The 18,189-nt window shown below is 47.7% G+C and overlaps 1 protein-coding gene across 4 annotated transcripts in view; it reads right to left on the minus strand.

The window, feature by feature from the left end:
- Positions 1 to 939: 939 nt before the first annotated feature.
- The window catches only part of NDC1 (NDC1 transmembrane nucleoporin), a 31,953-nt gene continuing 14,703 nt past the window's right edge, over positions 940 to 18,189 (minus strand). For 3 of the 4 annotated variants that reach the window (XM_081326094.1, XM_081326093.1, XM_081326095.1), the window contains exons 12-18: positions 10,814 to 11,071; positions 10,583 to 10,701; positions 8,605 to 8,655; positions 8,226 to 8,289; positions 4,181 to 4,281; positions 2,615 to 2,775; positions 940 to 1,222 (exon numbers count right to left, since the gene is read on the minus strand). In XM_081326094.1, the coding sequence (XP_081182220.1) occupies positions 1,159 to 1,222; positions 2,615 to 2,775; positions 4,181 to 4,281; positions 8,226 to 8,289; positions 8,605 to 8,655; positions 10,583 to 10,701; positions 10,814 to 11,071 (818 nt within the window). In that variant the 3' untranslated portion in view covers positions 940 to 1,158. The remainder of the gene's footprint in view (positions 1,223 to 2,614; positions 2,776 to 4,180; positions 4,282 to 8,225; positions 8,290 to 8,604; positions 8,656 to 10,582; positions 10,702 to 10,813; positions 11,072 to 18,189) is intronic. The other variant, XM_081326096.1, reaches the window with a different exon arrangement.

Here is an 18,189-nt window from a genome sequence, read left to right on the forward strand (position 1 = left end):
GATGCATATTGTTGAGGACGAAAAAAAGCCAATTTCCCAGAGATGTTATTTAAGCAACCCCTTGAAAAAAGTTCCTGAGATTTCCATAAAGTATAACAAGTATAGAACTGAATTAATTTTTTTTTAATTTTTTAATTTTAATTCCATTTATATCCCACCCTTCTCCGAAGACTCAGGGCGGCTTACAAGCTTAGCAGTAGCCTTCATTCTATGTATATGCCTGCTTATTAGGGCTTTCACACACACACCCCAGCGGCATTATTACAAAGTCAGCTTAATTGCCCCCAACAATCTGGGTCCTCATTTTACCTACCTCGGAAGGATGGAAGGCTGAGTCAACCTTGAGCCTGGTGGGATGCGAACCTGCACTAATTGCAGGTAGCTGGTGTTACTTAAGGAGGCATTAGCCCATTGCTCCACCAAGGCTGTTAGACATCAGATTGTTCTTTTGGGTACAATATATTTTAGACAGTTGATAGAAACACAAGAAAACCTAAAAGAACACAGTAGACTATGCCAGTCTATAAAGTCCAAAAATGTAACTCACAGAGAGGCCTTCTCCATTCTGATTTATCCCCCGCCCGCTAAACAAAATTTATTAGCTTTACACTTTTAGAGTCCCCAATCAACAGTCAATAATGTCCATGTTCTGAGGAATACTGTGGGCTGCATTTCTTTCTTCTCAGAAGAGTCTTTGATTTAAGAGTATGTAAAAACCTCATCTGGAGGCCAATTTTGCAGTAACCTGTCTCTAGCCAATGCCATAAACTATGGAAGCATCTGTATGCACGTGGCAACTGGGTGACAATCGGATCTGTATGAATTTATCTTTTCTCAACAGTTACCAATACAAAGTAAATCATAGAGGACCAAGAGCTTCAAGAAGTATATTAAAGCAGCCACACATAAATAAAAATATTGTTCAATTAATCCAAAGTGTTTTTAGTTTAAATATCTTTTTTATTATACAAAGTATCAGAGTTAAACAATCCAAAAGTTTAAAAAAATACATGTGTATGTTTTTCAAAATACATACACATCAACTTAAGCGTTGTCAAAAAGAAAAAAAAAAGTACATATTTGAGAAGCCAGTATGGTAGATCTGAGATTGCTGCATCGTTACTGTCCACCTCCAATAGTATGTGCAATTTGGCTTCCCTATTCTTTGAATTCCAAGAACTGCTGCAGTCTTTTCTTATGTTCTGAAGATACTTGCACTGCACTAAAGAGAGAGAGAGAGAGAGAGAGAGAGATCAGAAAAACATATTTTGCAGAACTCATTCCAAAATGCATTAAAATACACACTAAAAAGTTGTGATGATCTCCTGGAATATTTTTCTAAATAACTTTGGCTGAAGAGAAGGGATCTGAAAGAAGAAAATTAAGAAAGCAAATTCAGATATGTGTTATTTCCTCCAATCCTGACATGGCTTTAACCCTATTCAGACATTTGTAAAGGCGCATGTCTGAAAATACCTGCCTGCAGAGTACCTGCCTTGCTGTCTCTACTCCAATTTTTCCACATTGAACATAAGGATCTCAAGCATGTTAAGATGAATGTACTTATGCTCACTCCAAACTGTTTTCAATACAAGGTCAGAGAAAGCATAGATTGGTTTTTACCTACTTTTTTTTAGATAGGCTTTGTTGTTGCTGCTGTTCTTTTAATACTTATGTAATTGATATAACAATGCGTTATATTTCATTGTGATGTTCTGAGGGCACTTTTTTCAAAAGGCAACTGGCCTTCCTTGGTTTTTTTTCTTTTTTATATTCTTTGCAGTCATCTGGTTACATTCAGAAGAATATAAATCCTTCTACTGCCCACCAGTTGAACTGAAGAAGCTTTTGGGATGAGAAGTGAAATGTTTTCAAAGGAAAAAACCAAGGAGGGCCAGTTGCCTTTTGGGAAAAGCTCTTTGGAACAACCGTGACCTGGATGATTGAAAATCTCCACAGACATTTCTTTCAGGACCCACCCCAATTCACATCTTAGGAAATAAGAACTCTTGGATCCAAGTTTGTCCAAAAGGAAAAGTTTACTAGGATGAGATCGGTTGTGGCAATACGAGACAGGATCTGACATTGAGTTACATTTGAATACTATATAAAGCATTCCCGGTTCAACCCCCTCCCCTCAAATCCATTTGGTCAGGCTCACATCCTTTACTTAGGTGTCAGGCCCTTTCCTGGGAAAGGGAAATGTCCTTGTGTTTATTGTTATTGCTTTCTTCCTTTCAGTTCCAAATGGAGATGCAACCCAGATCTCTCTCTCTCTCCCCCTGTTCCCCCCAGATCAAAAGCTTTCCTGGTCTTTGAAAACAGCCTACTACAATCTGAATAACCATCCTCTCCCCCGCCCTCGGAGAGATGGCAGAATCCTGAGAATAAGCACAATATTCTAACCATACATTTATGAAATGTGATATAAATGGATTCTGACAATTTCAATGTAATGATTAAAGCTTATCTTTTCTTGAGGAGCTCAAGGTGGTGTAGATAGTGTTGCTTCCCCCCATCTTTCCCCATAACAATCCATCGTGGTTTTCATTCATCTATATTTTAGGACATTAGGAAATGAACACTAATACAGTTTTAGATCCTTCAAACTCACTTTAAATGTTCCCCAAAGGTAGTGGTTATCCGATAGATTGCAGTTTTTAATGATGATCTCAAAGCAAATCGAAGGGTCTTGTAGGAAGTGTCTGCAAGATTTCCTGAAGTTTTGGGAGGTTTGCTGGACACGTGAGGAAGTTTGAAGTGTTTGTCTATAACCTAGAATGAAAAAAAAAAACCAGTGAAGAAACATGCTGACAACAAAATTTATAGCCTTATGTAGAAATCTATATACTACTAAAGCTATCTGTCTGTTTGTAAACTTCAATTAGCCAAACTAGCATACCATAGGACAATGATTTTTTTAATCAACCTACTTCAAATGTGCTAATAATGGATAGAAAATCAGGGAGTCATTATTTCTATGGAATTGAATTTCAAAGATCTTCAGATCAGTTGTATTTGCAAACTTTTGGCTACTGCAGGACCACCACAGTCAGCCACATAATTGTTATTTGTGACACTCTCTGCCAGCTTTCCACAACCAAAGTCAATGGAGAAGCCAGCAGGAAGTCAGAAGTCACTCCCGCTCCCAATGTTTTTTTGCCCACAGGTAGTCGTTCTGTTTCTCTGGATAAAGAAATATCGCTGAAAGGATGACCCAACACATCAAGGGTCATTTAGTAAATACTAAATGCTCATGAAAAGTACTAAAACAATTCAGAAATCAGAAAGATCAAGTTTTTAAAAACTAATCAATATAATTCAGTTCTAAAAAACAATCTTTCCCTTATGGGAAAATGACTCTTAAATGTGTTAAGCCATGCTTTAACTATAGTTTACTCAATAAGCCAGTCAATCAACCACATTGTCGATGCTAAGCCATAATAATTACCAATCAGTCATGATTTACAAATTTCAAGGACTACACATCTACCGTACTAAGCCAAAATTTAATGAACCATATGATCCCTTATTGCAACATGCAATCATGGGGAAAATCATGCCTGGAAAAATGACTAAGCTAATACAACTTTAATAATTTAGATATTTTTTGTGGCTTTCCAAGTTTTTCCCATGTCTTCTCCAATGCAAACTGACTATGGTAAGCCCTAACGATGAGAATATAGTATCAACTTTGGAGGCTAAGCCCCATGAGCAATAAAATTACATTTTATCAATCAGAATACTGTTCTGAACAATACTGTTTAAACAATTAACTCAAGACTTCAAGAGGATAAAATTCTTAAACAGGAGAATGGATCACATATGCTTGGCATTCAATGGCGAACAAATTGTTTCAGAAAATATGAGGACAAGAAGAGAGCACTTGTCTGCAGCCCATTAAATCAAATACAAATCCTCCAGGGAACATACAATAGCTGTAGCCATGTGATCTCAAAAAGATATAGCTGGTTTAAGGTGCTGCAGAAGGAGTGCTATAGTCATAGACCAGCTTACTCTTAAAAACACCTTCTGGATTTTAGTCTAATCAATACACCCTCTTTAACTATAGGAAAAAACATTTGATAGACTTTAAAGAAACAGCAAAATAAATCATTTTTTCTAGTAATATGTTATGGTTTCATAGTTCTCTTTTGTGAAAAAAATTAAAGCTCCTTACCTCCTGAAGAGTTAGCAAGGAATTCAGAATGGCTGGCAATGTCGTCTGAACGACACCATATCTATCTTCAGTAAATGAGGCTGCTACAAGATGGGATAAACCTTCAGAAAAGAGTATTTTTTAATTCCAATCTGTTAATTGTCATGAAATTTAATATTACAATGTTGTCTCATGGTACTCTCAATTTACAAAAGCTTTTCATTTTCAACATTCTTCCCTTACAACAGAGGTCCCCAACCCCCGGACCGTGGACTGGTACCGGGCCATGGCATGCCAGAAACATGGCCACACAAACAAGCAAAGCCCCATCCATGGGATGCAGGCGGCACACAAAACCACGCCCCCTCCGGTCTGCAAAAAAACCTCTCTCTACAGAACCGGTCCCTGGTGCCTAAAAGGTTGGGGGCCTCTGCCTTACAACAATGAAAAATCAGCCTCCTCTTAACTTGAAGCCTGAATTCTCTGAATTTCCCAATCAATGTGATCATTGCGAGAATTCTGGGCGTTGAAGTCTATGCTAAGAATAAACAGGTAGTGTAACAAATCAAAATGCTCAGAATATGCACAGCAGAGTACATACTGATGTTGTCACTCCTATGTACCCCAAGGAAAAACTATCAGTCCTCTCCTCAAAGCTCCAAAGAACAGAGATAAGGCAGCTCAATGGCCTTTACCACTCCCCAAAAGCTAAAAGTATTCTCCTCTACCTGTGGAAGAATTTGAAGCCCAACTCTGCCAAACCCCAATTGGGGGGGGGGGAAACAACCTTCTCCCTATTCTTGAAACTGATAAGTAATTTTAATTTTTAATTTAATTTAATAATATTTATATACCGCCCTTCTCCCTGAGGACTCAGGGCGGTTCACAGGGCAGAATAAAATACCAAATACAAACATTAAAAAGAGATTAAATGATTGCCCAAGTTAAAACAATAGGAATACAATTCTAAAAACCCCAAGATAAAATTAAGACACCCAAAAATAAAACAACCCCACCGATCCCCATCAGGCTAGGCCGGCTTGTACAAACAAAAACGTCTTGAGATCGCGACGAAAGGAGCGAAGATCGGGCGCCATCCGGAGCTCTACCGGTAGCTGATTCCACAGCTCCGGAGCGCCCACAGAGAAGGATCTCCCCCTGGGGGCCACCAATCGACATTCTCTGATCGGTGGCACCCTGAGGAGACCCTCTCTGTGGGAACGCACAGGGCGCAGGGAGCTTGATGCCGGCAGCAGATGTTCCCTAAGGTACTCCGGCCCCATGCCATGAAGGGCTTTGAACACCGTTACCAGTACCTTGAATCTCACCCGGAAGACAACTGGCAACCAATGCAGCTCACGGAGCAGAGGTGTAACGTGGGAGTATCGGGAGACTCCCAACACAACTCTCGCGGCTGCATTCTGTACCAGTTGGAGCTTCCGGGTGGTCCTCAAGGGCAGCCCCATGTAGAGAGCGTTGCAGTAGTCCAGACGAGAGGACACGAGCGCATGAGTGACCGTGCACAAATCATCCCGGCTAAGATAGGGCCGCAACTGGCGCACCAGGCGAACCTGGGCGAAGGCCCCCCTAGTCACAGCTCCTATATGGTCTTCCAAGGTGAGCCGTGAATCTAGGAGGACTCCCAAGTTGCGAGCCCTATCTACGGGGGGTAATAGTTCACCCCCCATAGCCAGAGGTGGAATGTCCGAATAAACCCGGGATGAAGGTATGCAAAGCCACTCAGTCTTGTCGGGGTTGAGTTGAAGTCTGTTCCTCCCCATCCAGACCCGAACCGCCTCCAGGCAACGGGACATCACGTTGAGGGCATCACTGGGGTGGTTTGGGGTCGAAAGGAAAAGTTAGATTCTTCTTCTAACTCATACATAGAGGAACAGGCCACTGCTATGAGCTACTCTTTCCTTCTTAAGATTACTCGGACTGTCATCAAACATAGTCTGATTTGGCTATCAGCATGGAATCTTCCAGTTGAATGCCCCACCTTAATACTCCTTAAAAAAAGACCCAAATCACATCTAGCCATAAAAGTTGGCCAGAAACCAAGATAGGTGGTGAGGAAGATAGATATTTGGGATCTGCAAGAGCAGCTTAACAGGTGGAAAAGGCCAGCAGCTACCTATGTAATCAGCTACAGTACTCATAGCAAAAACAGTCAGACACAGCTGCCTATGGCAAGCAGGCAGCAAGTATCAGATCATAAAAAGCAGAAAGAATTTCCAATTTCTTGGCCACTCCACCTCCAAAGAAAGCAAGATTTTTCAGGGCTTCTTTACTAAGATTTACTGAATGTGTTCCAAATACAGTTACAAAAAATCTTAACAACTGAAAATCTTTTTAACCTTTCAGATTCAATTTATATCCAGGTTTCTAATGGAGAGATTTTCTCGGTCTCTTGTTCAAGGCTTTTATGAAAACTGTGGCAGCCATTCTTCACTGACAACGGAGGATTCTCTGCCTGGTTAGATTGTAGTGTCTCCAAAATCTAAATACAATTTTCACAAACCTCTGGATAAGTAAAGTCCCAAAGACTGGGCAGATGAGCTATTTGCCAGAATAGATAGAGGAAGATCTGAAGAAAAGCAAAACCCTATCAACTGTGCTACCACCTGTCTCCATAAGGGTCTAACCTAGCTTACCTCCATAAGGGTCTAACCTAGCTTACCTCCATAAGGGTCTAACCTAGCTTACCTCCATAAGGGTCTAAGCTAGCTAACCTAGCTTACCAAAAGCTGACCTGTGAAACAGATAACAGAAAGAAGTATTGCAACTTCTCAATAAAAATCCCAATGATAGGGTTAGGCCTTTCAGTCCTGTAGGGCAGAGGTCTCCAACATGTAGGCTGTAGCTCTACTGCAGACATGTCAAACACAAGGCCCGGGGGCCGGATCCGGCCCGCCAAGTGGTTTCATGCGGCCCGCGAAGCCATCCTGGAAACAGTGAGGGAACGGCCCCCACTGCCTTGGCCCTGGCCCAGAGACCCTCCTTCTGCCAGAGACCCTCAGATCTGTCCCACTCCTGCCCAGGCCCTCATAGGCACCCTTGATGTGAACGATGTAGAGCTGGCCATGCCCACCCAGTAGGCCATACGCACTTTAGCCATGCCCACCCAGTAGGCCACACCCACCCAGGCCACACCCACCTGGCCCCCTGAGGGCAACTGCAATGCTGATGCGGCCCTCAATGAAATTGAGTTTGACACCCCTGCTCTACTGGGTCATGGCCTAATCGCCAACGGGCCGTGCGAGTGGCCGGCCGGTGAGCGCTTGTCAGGGGTGTTTGTGGCCCTACTTGTGAGCATTGTCAGTTGCATTTGGAGCCCCACTCTCACGAGCGTCGTTGCGGCTGCTCACATTCCCAGTCTTATTGCGGGCACTTGCGGCCCCACTCATGTAAGCATCGAGTGGTCGTGGCCCCACTCCCACAAGTGTCGAGGGTGGTCGCGGTCCCACTTGCATGAGCCTTGTGGGTGTTTGTGGCCCCACTCGTGTGAGCGTTGTGGGTGCTTGTGGCTCCACTCATGTGTGCCTCTTTGCAGGCGCTTGCAGTCCCACTTGCGCGAGCCTCATTGTGAGTGCTTGTGGCCCAACATGCATGTCGCTGCAAACGTTGCATGCACTCAGGCGCTCATGCTCACACACGCACCTGCCCCTCCCACAAAATCATCCCCTTTCCCTCCTCCTTCCCCTGCTCTGCGCCACCACCAACCCGGAAAGATATGTACACACATATCATTAAAAGCCACCCAGTGATGAATCTGTGATATTCAAGTATGTTAAAAAAACAGAACAAGTAACAGATATATGGCAATGTATTACTTTTTTGGGAAATAGTTCAGATATAAAGAAATTGTTCCTATCATTTTCTGATTTTTTTAAATTTATTTTTTAAATCTTCTTCAGGGGTACGGGGTTTTTGCTGGTTCATTAAGCTATTAGTATAGTGTTTTGTTTCACTGTTTCCTTTTTGTATTGTTTATTTTTTGTAATCTTCCTTGGAAATATAATACAATGAAAAAAGCTTTTTTTAAAAACATGAAGAGATTATTTACCTTCCAAAGCCCAAATATGCATTTGGGTATCTGAAAACAATGCTTGGATTGATGCTTCAGGGTGCTGAAGAGTAAAATGTTTTGCAGATTAATCAATGAAATTAGTCGTATTACTAATACTAATACACATTTAATCATCAAGAGTTCTACTTAATGTGTTAATTAATAGTTTCAATGTTCAACTGATTATTTCTCATTTCTTTGCAAGTACTGATAAGTTAATTGTTAAAATTTAAATCAGTAATTAAAATGTGAGTTTCAAAGTACCATTTCAAAAATCACTGTACAAAATTCTAGTTTTAAGGATTAAAGAAAAACATTAGTAAGAATACTTGCCATCCAAACAAGGCCAATCACTGAGTTATGCACGCAGTCTTACCTTGTTGAAAAAATACATTATCAGGACTCGTTTTGACAGAAAATTTTTGATCTGGAAGAAAAAAAAAACCTATGAAGCATTAAAGAAGAGATGAAGTAGTTCAGAATAATTTATAATTCCAGTTGTAAGATTTAACCAAAGCTTTTCTGCTCTACAGGTAATCCTTGATTTACGACAGTTCATTTAGTGACCATTCAAAGTTACAACACCACTGGAAAAAGTGACTTATGACCTTTTTTCACACTTTGGAGCATTGCAGCCATCCCCATGGTCACCTGATCAAAATTCAGATGCTTGGCAACTGGTTCATATTTATGACAGTTGCAGTGTCCTGCGGTCATCTAATCACCTTTTATAATCTTCTGTCAGTGGCAAAAACCAAACCATGTTACTAACTTAACAACTGAAAGTTATTCACTTAACAACTGTAGCAAGAAAGGTCGTGAAACGGAGCAAAACCCACTTAACAAATGTCTCACTTAGCAACAGAAATTTTGGGCTCGATTGTGGTCATAAGGACTATCTGTACTGGAGTGGACAACAGGAAGCACAACTGGAATTATAGGAACATATTAAAATTATATTTAAAAAGTCAATTAAAAAGCAGGATCCACGAACACCGGCTGGCCAATGCCACAATCCCAAATCCTTAATCTCCATCCACACTGACACCAAATAATTGATTGGAGCAATACAAAAATCATCGTCCACGCTGCCACCCGCCACGCTGGTGAGTTCATCGAAGCCTGGCACTCCACAACCAATTCCATCAAAAGACACATGGACCTATAACCAGCCTACAAACCCCTCAGGATCCAAATCAACCACACAGCCAACCAGACAGCATCGAAGCCCCCCCCAAAAACCAGCACTTCACCTCCCAATGACCCTCACCTGATGTAACCTCTCCACCACAAGACTCACACTGGTGACTCACACCTGACCCATCACAAGACCCATTACAAGACCCTCACTTGACACACCCACATCTGACCCATCACAAGACTTATTGACCACACAAAGGCCTTATAAACAGAAGAACACTGATACTGACATCCCTTAAACCAGAGGACCCCAACCTTTGGGTTACCAGGGACCGGTTCCACTGAGAGAGGTTTTTCTACGGACCGTGGGGGGCGTGCTTTCATGTGCTGCCTGCATCCTGCAGATGGGGCTTCGCTTATTTGCGTGGCCCGGTTTCTGGCATGCTGCGGACTAGTACCGGTCCACAGACCGGGGTTGGGGACCGCTGCCCTAAACCCCACTGAAGATGTTACCTAGCCTGGTAATGAAACGTTCAGAAACCAACCCACAAGCTCAGAGAATGAACCTTCAACCTTAGTGTATAAAATCATTGCCTATTCTCAAAATTGGTGGCCTGAGGGACACTGTGAATTAAACAATATATTTTTTTACCAAAACATAAACTAGCTCCCTGGGACTCTCTCTACCATCCCAGCTGGACCTGCATATAAATATGATGCTATCAGTTGTGTTCTGCAACAGGGCCACTTTTAATTAAAATCCTTATTAGTCAGAACAAGGAGGCATCTGGGTATCTGGGGGCACCAGTCTGCTTGATCCTGAGCTATAAATATACCCCATTCTTAAAATTAATGGAATTAACCCTTTGTATGTTCAAAAAAGAAGAAAGAAATGCACTATATAGGTGGACCTGCCTACAACCATTCATTCAGCAACTGTTTGAATTTATAACAATGCTGAACAATGGTACTTATGGTCAGTCCTTGAAGTTCCAGCTATTGCAGCATCTCCACAATCATCACAATCTGGGCACTCAGTGATTGGCTTGAAAATACAACACTGCAGCATAAGTGGTCACATTATCAACATTTGTGATCTTCCCTGCTGGTTTTCGACAAGCAAAGTCAACGGGGAAGCCAGCAGAAGGTCACCAAGGACTACCAGTAAAGAAAAAAAAAATACCATGCAGACAAATGGCAATTCATGGCAATACCTGCTCCTTCTTGTTCTGTAGCCATATATAGAAAGAACCTGGCTGTGCTGCTTCCTTAGCATCTTTTGCAACCACCATCACTGGACGAGGTTCATCAGGGTAGCCTGTCAATTGCAGATCTGCAAGAAAAACCCATCCCATTTTTTAAAAAAAGTTATTTCTTTAAAAAAATGCTTAATAATTATCTTACTGGTCTACCAAGATCAAAGTTGACAGAATAATATTTCCTACCTGAACGTGATGTCCATAGTTTTGGTCCTCTTCTCATAATATGGGGACTTTGGACAGATCCATGCCAAGGAGAGTTTAATTCCAACAGTCCAGGCTTATGACCCAAAAGGGAAGTATTAATAGGTGATCCTAAATTGCTTCCAAGGTCAGATGCAGGTGATGTTTTTAAGGGCAACAGAGACGATTTAACCAGGGAATGCATGTGGGCTCGAGGAAATATGGTGGTCCTCGGCGTCTGAAATGAGCTTCCTTCAGGAGCTGCTCCAAGCAAGGAATCATATTTTAAAAAGCTACATTCAGGATGCCTTGCGCCAACAAGTGGCAGCGGCTAAATTCAGGTGCAGCAAAAAAACGAGTCAATTCGTTTTGCACTTGCATGAGACACAAAAGAAAATTACTAATACAATTTCCACTAAGAAAAGCAACACGGCTGAGCCCTGAGGTGGCTGAACTAAATAGATATTAAAATATCACTCTTCTCAGAATGGGCTTGATGAAAGAAATGAATTTTTTTTAGAGGCATCTTACTATTATCAGATCCTTGGCATTTCTGGATTCACCTCTTGAAACAGATTGTGGAAGTAATTTAAATAGACATGTACATGCAGATGACTTTATATAGCAGCTGAAGTGATGATTATTAAATGGCACTGCGGTAAGGACATTTACAAAGACAGAAAATGGGAGAGTGACTAAATATGTTGTGGTGGGCTTAGCTAGCATGTTGTCTGAGCACAGCTGCTGTGGTTTTTTTTATAAATCATGGTACCGTATATACTTGAGTATAAGCCGACTCGAGTATAAGCCGAGACCCCCAATTTCACCCCCAAAAACTGGAAAAAGTTGGTGACTTGAGTATAAGCCGATCCGCCGTTCTGCAAGCCTCCGCCGCCGGCTGCTTCGTTCCGCAGCGGAAAGAAGCAGGCAGGCTGCTTCGTTCCGCAGTGGAAAGAAGCAGCCTGCTTCGTTCAGGCTGCTTCGTTCCACAGCGGAAAGAAGCAGGCAGGCAGGGGGCGGAGGAACGGAGACCCGGCGACGTTTGGGGAGGTTTGGGCGCCTCTCCAAATATCCCCAAACGTCGCCGGGTCTCCGTTCCTCTGTGCCCTGCCTGCCTGCTTCTTTCCACAGCGGAAAGAAGCAGGCAGGCAGGGGGCGGAGGAACGGAGACCCGGCGACGTTTGGGGAGGTTTGGGCGCCTCTCCAAATATCCCCAAACGTCGCCGGGTCTCCGTTCCTCTGTGCCCTGCCTGCCTGCTTCTTTCCACAGCGGAAAGAAGCAGGCAGGCAGGGGGCGGAGGAACGGAGACCCGGCGACGTTTGGGGAGGTTTGGGCGCCTCTCCAAATATCCCCAAACGTCGCCGGGTCTCCGTTCCTCTGTGCCCTGCCTGCCTGCTTCTTTCCACAGCGGAAAGAAGCAGGCAGGCAGGGGGCGGAGGAACGGAGACCCGGCGACGTTTGGGGAGGTTTGGGCGCCTCTCCAAATATCCCCAAACGTCGCCGGGTCTCCGTTCCTCTGTGCCCTGCCTGCCTGCTTCTTTCCACAGCGGAAAGAAGCAGGCAGGCAGGGGGCGGAGGAACGGAGACCCGGCGACGTTTGGGGAGGTTTGGGCGCCTCTCCAAATATCCCCAAACGTCGCCGGGTCTCCGTTCCTCTGTGCCCTGCCTGCCTGCTTCTTTCCACAGCGGAAAGAAGCAGGCAGGCAGGGGGCGGAGGAACGGAGACCCGGCGACGTTTGGGGAGGTTTGGGCGCCTCTCCAAATATCCCCAAACGTCGCCGGGTCTCCGTTCCTCTGTGCCCTGCCTGCCTGCTTCTTTCCACAGCGGAAAGAAGCAGGCAGGCAGGGGGCGGAGGAACGGAGACCCGGCGACGTTTGGGGAGGTTTGGGCGCCTCTCCAAATATCCCCAAACGTCGCCGGGTCTCCGTTCCTCTGTGCCCTGCCTGCCTGCTTCTTTCCACAGCGGAAAGAAGCAGGCAGGCAGGGGGCGGAGGAACGGAGACCCGGCGACGTTTGGGGAGGTTTGGGCGCCTCTCCAAATATCCCCAAACGTCGCCGGGTCTCCGTTCCTCTGTGCCCTGCCTGCCTGCTTCTTTCCACAGCGGAAAGAAGCAGGCAGGCAGGGGGCGGAGGAACGGAGACCCGGCGACGTTTGGGGAGGTTTGGGCGCCTCTCCAAATATCCCCAAACGTCGCCGGGTCTCCGTTCCTCTGCGCCCTGCCTGCCTGCTTCTTTCCACAGCGGAAAGAAGCAGGCAGGCAGGGGGCGGAGGAACGGAGACCCGGCGACGTTTGGGGAGGTTTGGGCGCCTCTCCAAATATCCCCAAACGTCGCCGGGTCTCCGTTCCTCTGCGCCCTGCCTGCCTGCTTCTTTCCACAGCGGAAAGAAGCAGGCAGGCAGGGGGCGGAGGAACGGAGACCCGGCGACGTTTGGGGAGGTTTGGGCGCCTCTCCAAATATCCCCAAACGTCGCCGGGTCTCCGTTCCTCTGTGCCCTGCCTGCCTGCTTCTTTCCACAGCGGAAAGAAGCAGGCAGGCAGGGGGCGGAGGAACGGAGACCCGGCGACGTTTGGGGAGGTTTGGGCGCCTCTCCAAATATCCCCAAACGTCGCCGGGTCTCCGTTCCTCTGTGCCCTGCCTGCCTGCTTCTTTCCACAGCGGAAAGAAGCAGGCAGGCAGGGGGCGGAGGAACGGAGACCCGGCGACGTTTGGGGAGGTTTGGGCGCCTCTCCAAATATCCCCAAACGTCGCCGGGTCTCCGTTCCTCTGTGCCCTGCCTGCCTGCTTCTTTCCACAGCGGAAAGAAGCAGGCAGGCAGGGGGCGGAGGAACGGAGACCCGGCGACGTTTGGGGAGGTTTGGGCGCCTCTCCAAATATCCCCAAACGTCGCCGGGTCTCCGTTCCTCTGTGCCCTGCCTGCCTGCTTCTTTCCACAGCGGAAAGAAGCAGGCAGGCAGGGGGCGGAGGAACGGAGACCCGGCGACGTTTGGGGAGGTTTGGGCGCCTCTCCAAATATCCCCAAACGTCGCCGGGTCTCCGTTCCTCTGTGCCCTGCCTGCCTGCTTCTTTCCACAGCGGAAAGAAGCAGGCAGGCAGGGGGCGGAGGAACGGAGACCCGGCGACGTTTGGGGAGGTTTGGGCGCCTCTCCAAATATCCCCAAACGTCGCCGGGTCTCCGTTCCTCTGTGCCCTGCCTGCCTGCTTCTTTCCACAGCGGAAAGAAGCAGGCAGGCAGGGGGCGGAGGAACGGAGACCCGGCGACGTTTGGGGAGGTTTGGGCGCCTCTCCAAATATCCCCAAACGTCGCCGGGTCTCCGTTCCTCTGTGCCCTGCCTGCCTGCTTCTTTCCACAGCGGAAAGAAGCAGGCAGGCAGGGGGCGGAGGAACGGAGACCCGGCGACGTTTGGGGAGGTTTGGGCGCCTCTCCAAATATCCCCAAACGTCGCCGGGTCTCCGTTCCTCTGTGCCCTGCCTGCCTGCTTCTTTCCACAGCGGAAAGAAGCAGGCAGGCAGGGGGCGGAGGAACGGAGACCCGGCGACGTTTGGGGAGGTTTGGGCGCCTCTCCAAATATCCCCAAACGTCGCCGGGTCTCCGTTCCTCTGTGCCCTGCCTGCCTGCTTCTTTCCACAGCGGAAAGAAGCAGGCAGGCAGGGGGCGGAGGAACGGAGACCCGGCGACGTTTGGGGAGGTTTGGGCGCCTCTCCAAATATCCCCAAACGTCGCCGGGTCTCCGTTCCTCTGTGCCCTGCCTGCCTGCTTCTTTCCACAGCGGAAAGAAGCAGGCAGGCAGGGGGCGGAGGAACGGAGACCCGGCGACGTTTGGGGAGGTTTGGGCGCCTCTCCAAATATCCCCAAACGTCGCCGGGTCTCCGTTCCTCTGTGCCCTGCCTGCCTGCTTCTTTCCACAGCGGAAAGAAGCAGGCAGGCAGGGGGCGGAGGAACGGAGACCCGGCGACGTTTGGGGAGGTTTGGGCGCCTCTCCAAATATCCCCAAACGTCGCCGGGTCTCCGTTCCTCTGTGCCCTGCCTGCCTGCTTCTTTCCACAGCGGAAAGAAGCAGGCAGGCAGGGGGCGGAGGAACGGAGACCCGGCGACGTTTGGGGAGGTTTGGGCGCCTCTCCAAATATCCCCAAACGTCGCCGGGTCTCCGTTCCTCTGCGCCCTGCCTGCCTGCTTCTTTCCACAGCGGAAAGAAGCAGGCAGGCAGGGGGCGGAGGAACGGAGACCCGGCGACGTTTGGGGAGGTTTGGGCGCCTCTCCAAATATCCCCAAACGTCGCCGGGTCTCCGTTCCTCTGCGCCCTGCCTGCCTGCTTCTTTCCACAGCGGAAAGAAGCAGGCAGGCAGGGGGCGGAGGAACGGAGACCCGGCGACGTTTGGGGAGGTTTGGGCGCCTCTCCAAATATCCCCAAACGTCGCCGGGTCTCCGTTCCTCTGTGCCCTGCCTGCCTGCTTCTTTCCACAGCGGAAAGAAGCAGGCAGGCAGGGGGCGGAGGAACGGAGACCCGGCGACGTTTGGGGAGGTTTGGGCGCCTCTCCAAATATCCCCAAACGTCGCCGGGTCTCCGTTCCTCTGTGCCCTGCCTGCCTGCTTCTTTCCACAGCGGAAAGAAGCAGGCAGGCAGGGGGCGGAGGAACGGAGACCCGGCGACGTTTGGGGAGGTTTGGGCGCCTCTCCAAATATCCCCAAACGTCGCCGGGTCTCCGTTCCTCCGCCCCCTGCCTGCCTGCTTCTTTCCGCTGTGGAAAGAAGCAGGCAGGCAGGGCACAGAGGAACGGAGACCCGGCGACGTTTGGGGATATTTGGAGAGGCGCCCAAACCTCCCCAAACGTCGCCGGGTCTCCGTTCCTCCGCCCCCTGCCTGCCTGCTTCTTTCCGCTGTGGAAAGAAGCAGGCAGGCAGGGCACAGAGGAACGGAGACCCAGCGACGTTTGGGGATATTTGGAGAGGCGCCCAAACCTCCCCAAACGTCGCCGGGTCTCCGTTCCTCCGCCCCCTGCCTGCCTGCTTCTTTCCGCTGTGGAAAGAAGCAGGCAGGCAGGGCACAGAGGAACGGAGACCCGGCGACGTTTGGGGATATTTGGAGAGGCGCCCAAACGTCGCCGGGTCTCCGTTCCTCCGCCCCCTGCCTGCCTGCTTCTTTCCGCTGTGGAAAGAAGCAGGCAGGCAGGGCACAGAGGAACGGAGACCCGGCGACGTTTGGGGATATTTGGAGAGGCGCCCAAACCTCCCCAAACGTCGCCGGGTCTCCGTTCCTCCGCCCCCTGCCTGCCTGCTTCTTTCCGCTGTGGAAAGAAGCAGGCAGGCAGGGCACAGAGGAACGGAGACCCGGCGACGTTTGGGGATATTTGGAGAGGCGCCCAAACCTCCCCAAACGTCGCCGGGTCTCCGTTCCTCCGCCCCCTGCCTGCCTGCTTCTTTCCGCTGTGGAAAGAAGCAGGCAGGCAGGGCACAGAGGAACGGAGACCCGGCGACGTTTGGGGATATTTGGAGAGGCGCCCAAACCTCCCCAAACGTCGCCGGGTCTCCGTTCCTCCGCCCCCTGCCTGCCTGCTTCTTTCCGCTGTGGAAAGAAGCAGGCAGGCAGGGCGCAGAGGAACGGAGACCCGGCTTCGTTTGGGGAGGTTTGGGGAGGTGCGTGCGCACCTCCCCAAACCTCCCCAAACTTCGGCAGGTCTCCGGACGGCCGTGGCTTGGGAGAGGTGAGCGCGATCCCGGAAGCTCCAAAGCCTCGGCCGCGCACAAGTCCTCGGTAAGTTTTTTTGTTGACTGGAGTATAAGCCGAAGTGGAATTTTTCAGCCCAAAAAGTGGGCTGAAAAATTCGGCTTATACTCAAGTATATACGGTAATTTATAGCTTAGTTTGGGCTTCTTCAACAAGCCATGGTTAGAACAAGCCAAGACCTATGGAAAGATGTAAATCCAATAATGAATCTGCAAGCTACACTACATCTGAAGAATATTCTGTTTCTTTTGATCATGAATAATGGCTGGCAATAGGGACGCGGTAGCTCAGTGGGTTAGGATGCTAAGCTTGTCGATCAGATGGTCAGCAGTTTGGCGGGTCGAATCCTGAGTGCCGCGTAACAGAGTGAGTGCCTGTTACTCGTCCTAGCTTCTGCCAACCTAGCAGTTCGAAAGCACGTAAAAATGCAAGTAGAAAAATAGGGACCACTACGGTGGGAAGGTAACAGCGTTCCGTGCGCCTTTGGCGTCTAGTCATGCTGGCCACATGACCACGGAGACGTCCTCGGACAAGCGCTGGCTCTTCGGCTTTGAAATGGAGATGAGCACCGGCCCCTAGAGTTGGAAACGACTAGCACGCATGTGCGGGGGAACCTTTACCTTTACCTAATGGCTGGCAATATAGATATTACATTGAGGGAGCAGAATAGAAATTCTACAGAACAGGATTCAAAAGATCAAGAGTAGCTAGGAGCCATTCAGCCTTCTTGAGATCTTTGAAGATTATCTTAGAATGTTACTAGAAGGAAGACGCACATTTATTTCAGGGTTCTGAGAGTAGAAATGAGAAGGTGAAACTACCCGCATTTCTATTCTAATCCCCCAAGTCTAAAAAGGCAGTCCCAAATATTTCTTTTGAGCTGATTTGGAACTATTGTGGGCACTTAAGAAGAATGGGAATAGCTTGCCTTTCAAGACTACTGAATTTCCAATTTTTTTTTGGGGGGGGGGAAATCCATAAAAACTAAAACATAGAATAACTAAAAATGGTCCACTTGCTTATAAATGTCAGCAGTGCAATCTCTGAAGAGCCACATGTGGACTGCTAGCTACAGGTTTTCTGCCTGTGGGAATCAAAGATCCCTTCTTCTGAGGTCCTTTAATCACACTTGTCATTGTTATCCTTGATGACAGTGGCTGAATAAATCCAATGTACACCACAGCAGTGTACATCAATTTTGTAATGTCATTACACAAATGAGGTAAAAAAATGAAGTAAGTCCACACAAATGACATAACTTGAACAATTTGTGCAAAAATGTCATCACACAAATTATGTAAATTGCCACAATGATATACTTGGGTACAGGGAGTCCTCAACTTACAACCAAAATTGGGACTGGAAAGTCATGATGGTCATAGGCTGAGGCACCATATGACCAGATTTGATTTTACAACTGTTTTTATGATGTTAAGCAAATTGTGTGGTTGTAGATGCAAACCCATTCTCCCGAATGGGTAGTTTTGCCAGAAACTGGCAAAAAACTCACAAATTGTGGTCATGTGACTATGGGGTGCAACCAGTCATTCATGTTAGCCAGTTGTCAGGTGGTTGCAAGGGGTGGGGTGGCGTGACATAATTTAATTGTGGGAAAATGCCAATGAAACTCTGCCAAGAAATAAAATTTGAA

The sequence above is a fragment of the Vipera berus genome (genome assembly GCF_964194415.1).
Source record: "Vipera berus genome assembly, chromosome: 3".
NCBI lineage: Eukaryota > Metazoa > Chordata > Lepidosauria > Squamata > Viperidae > Vipera > Vipera berus.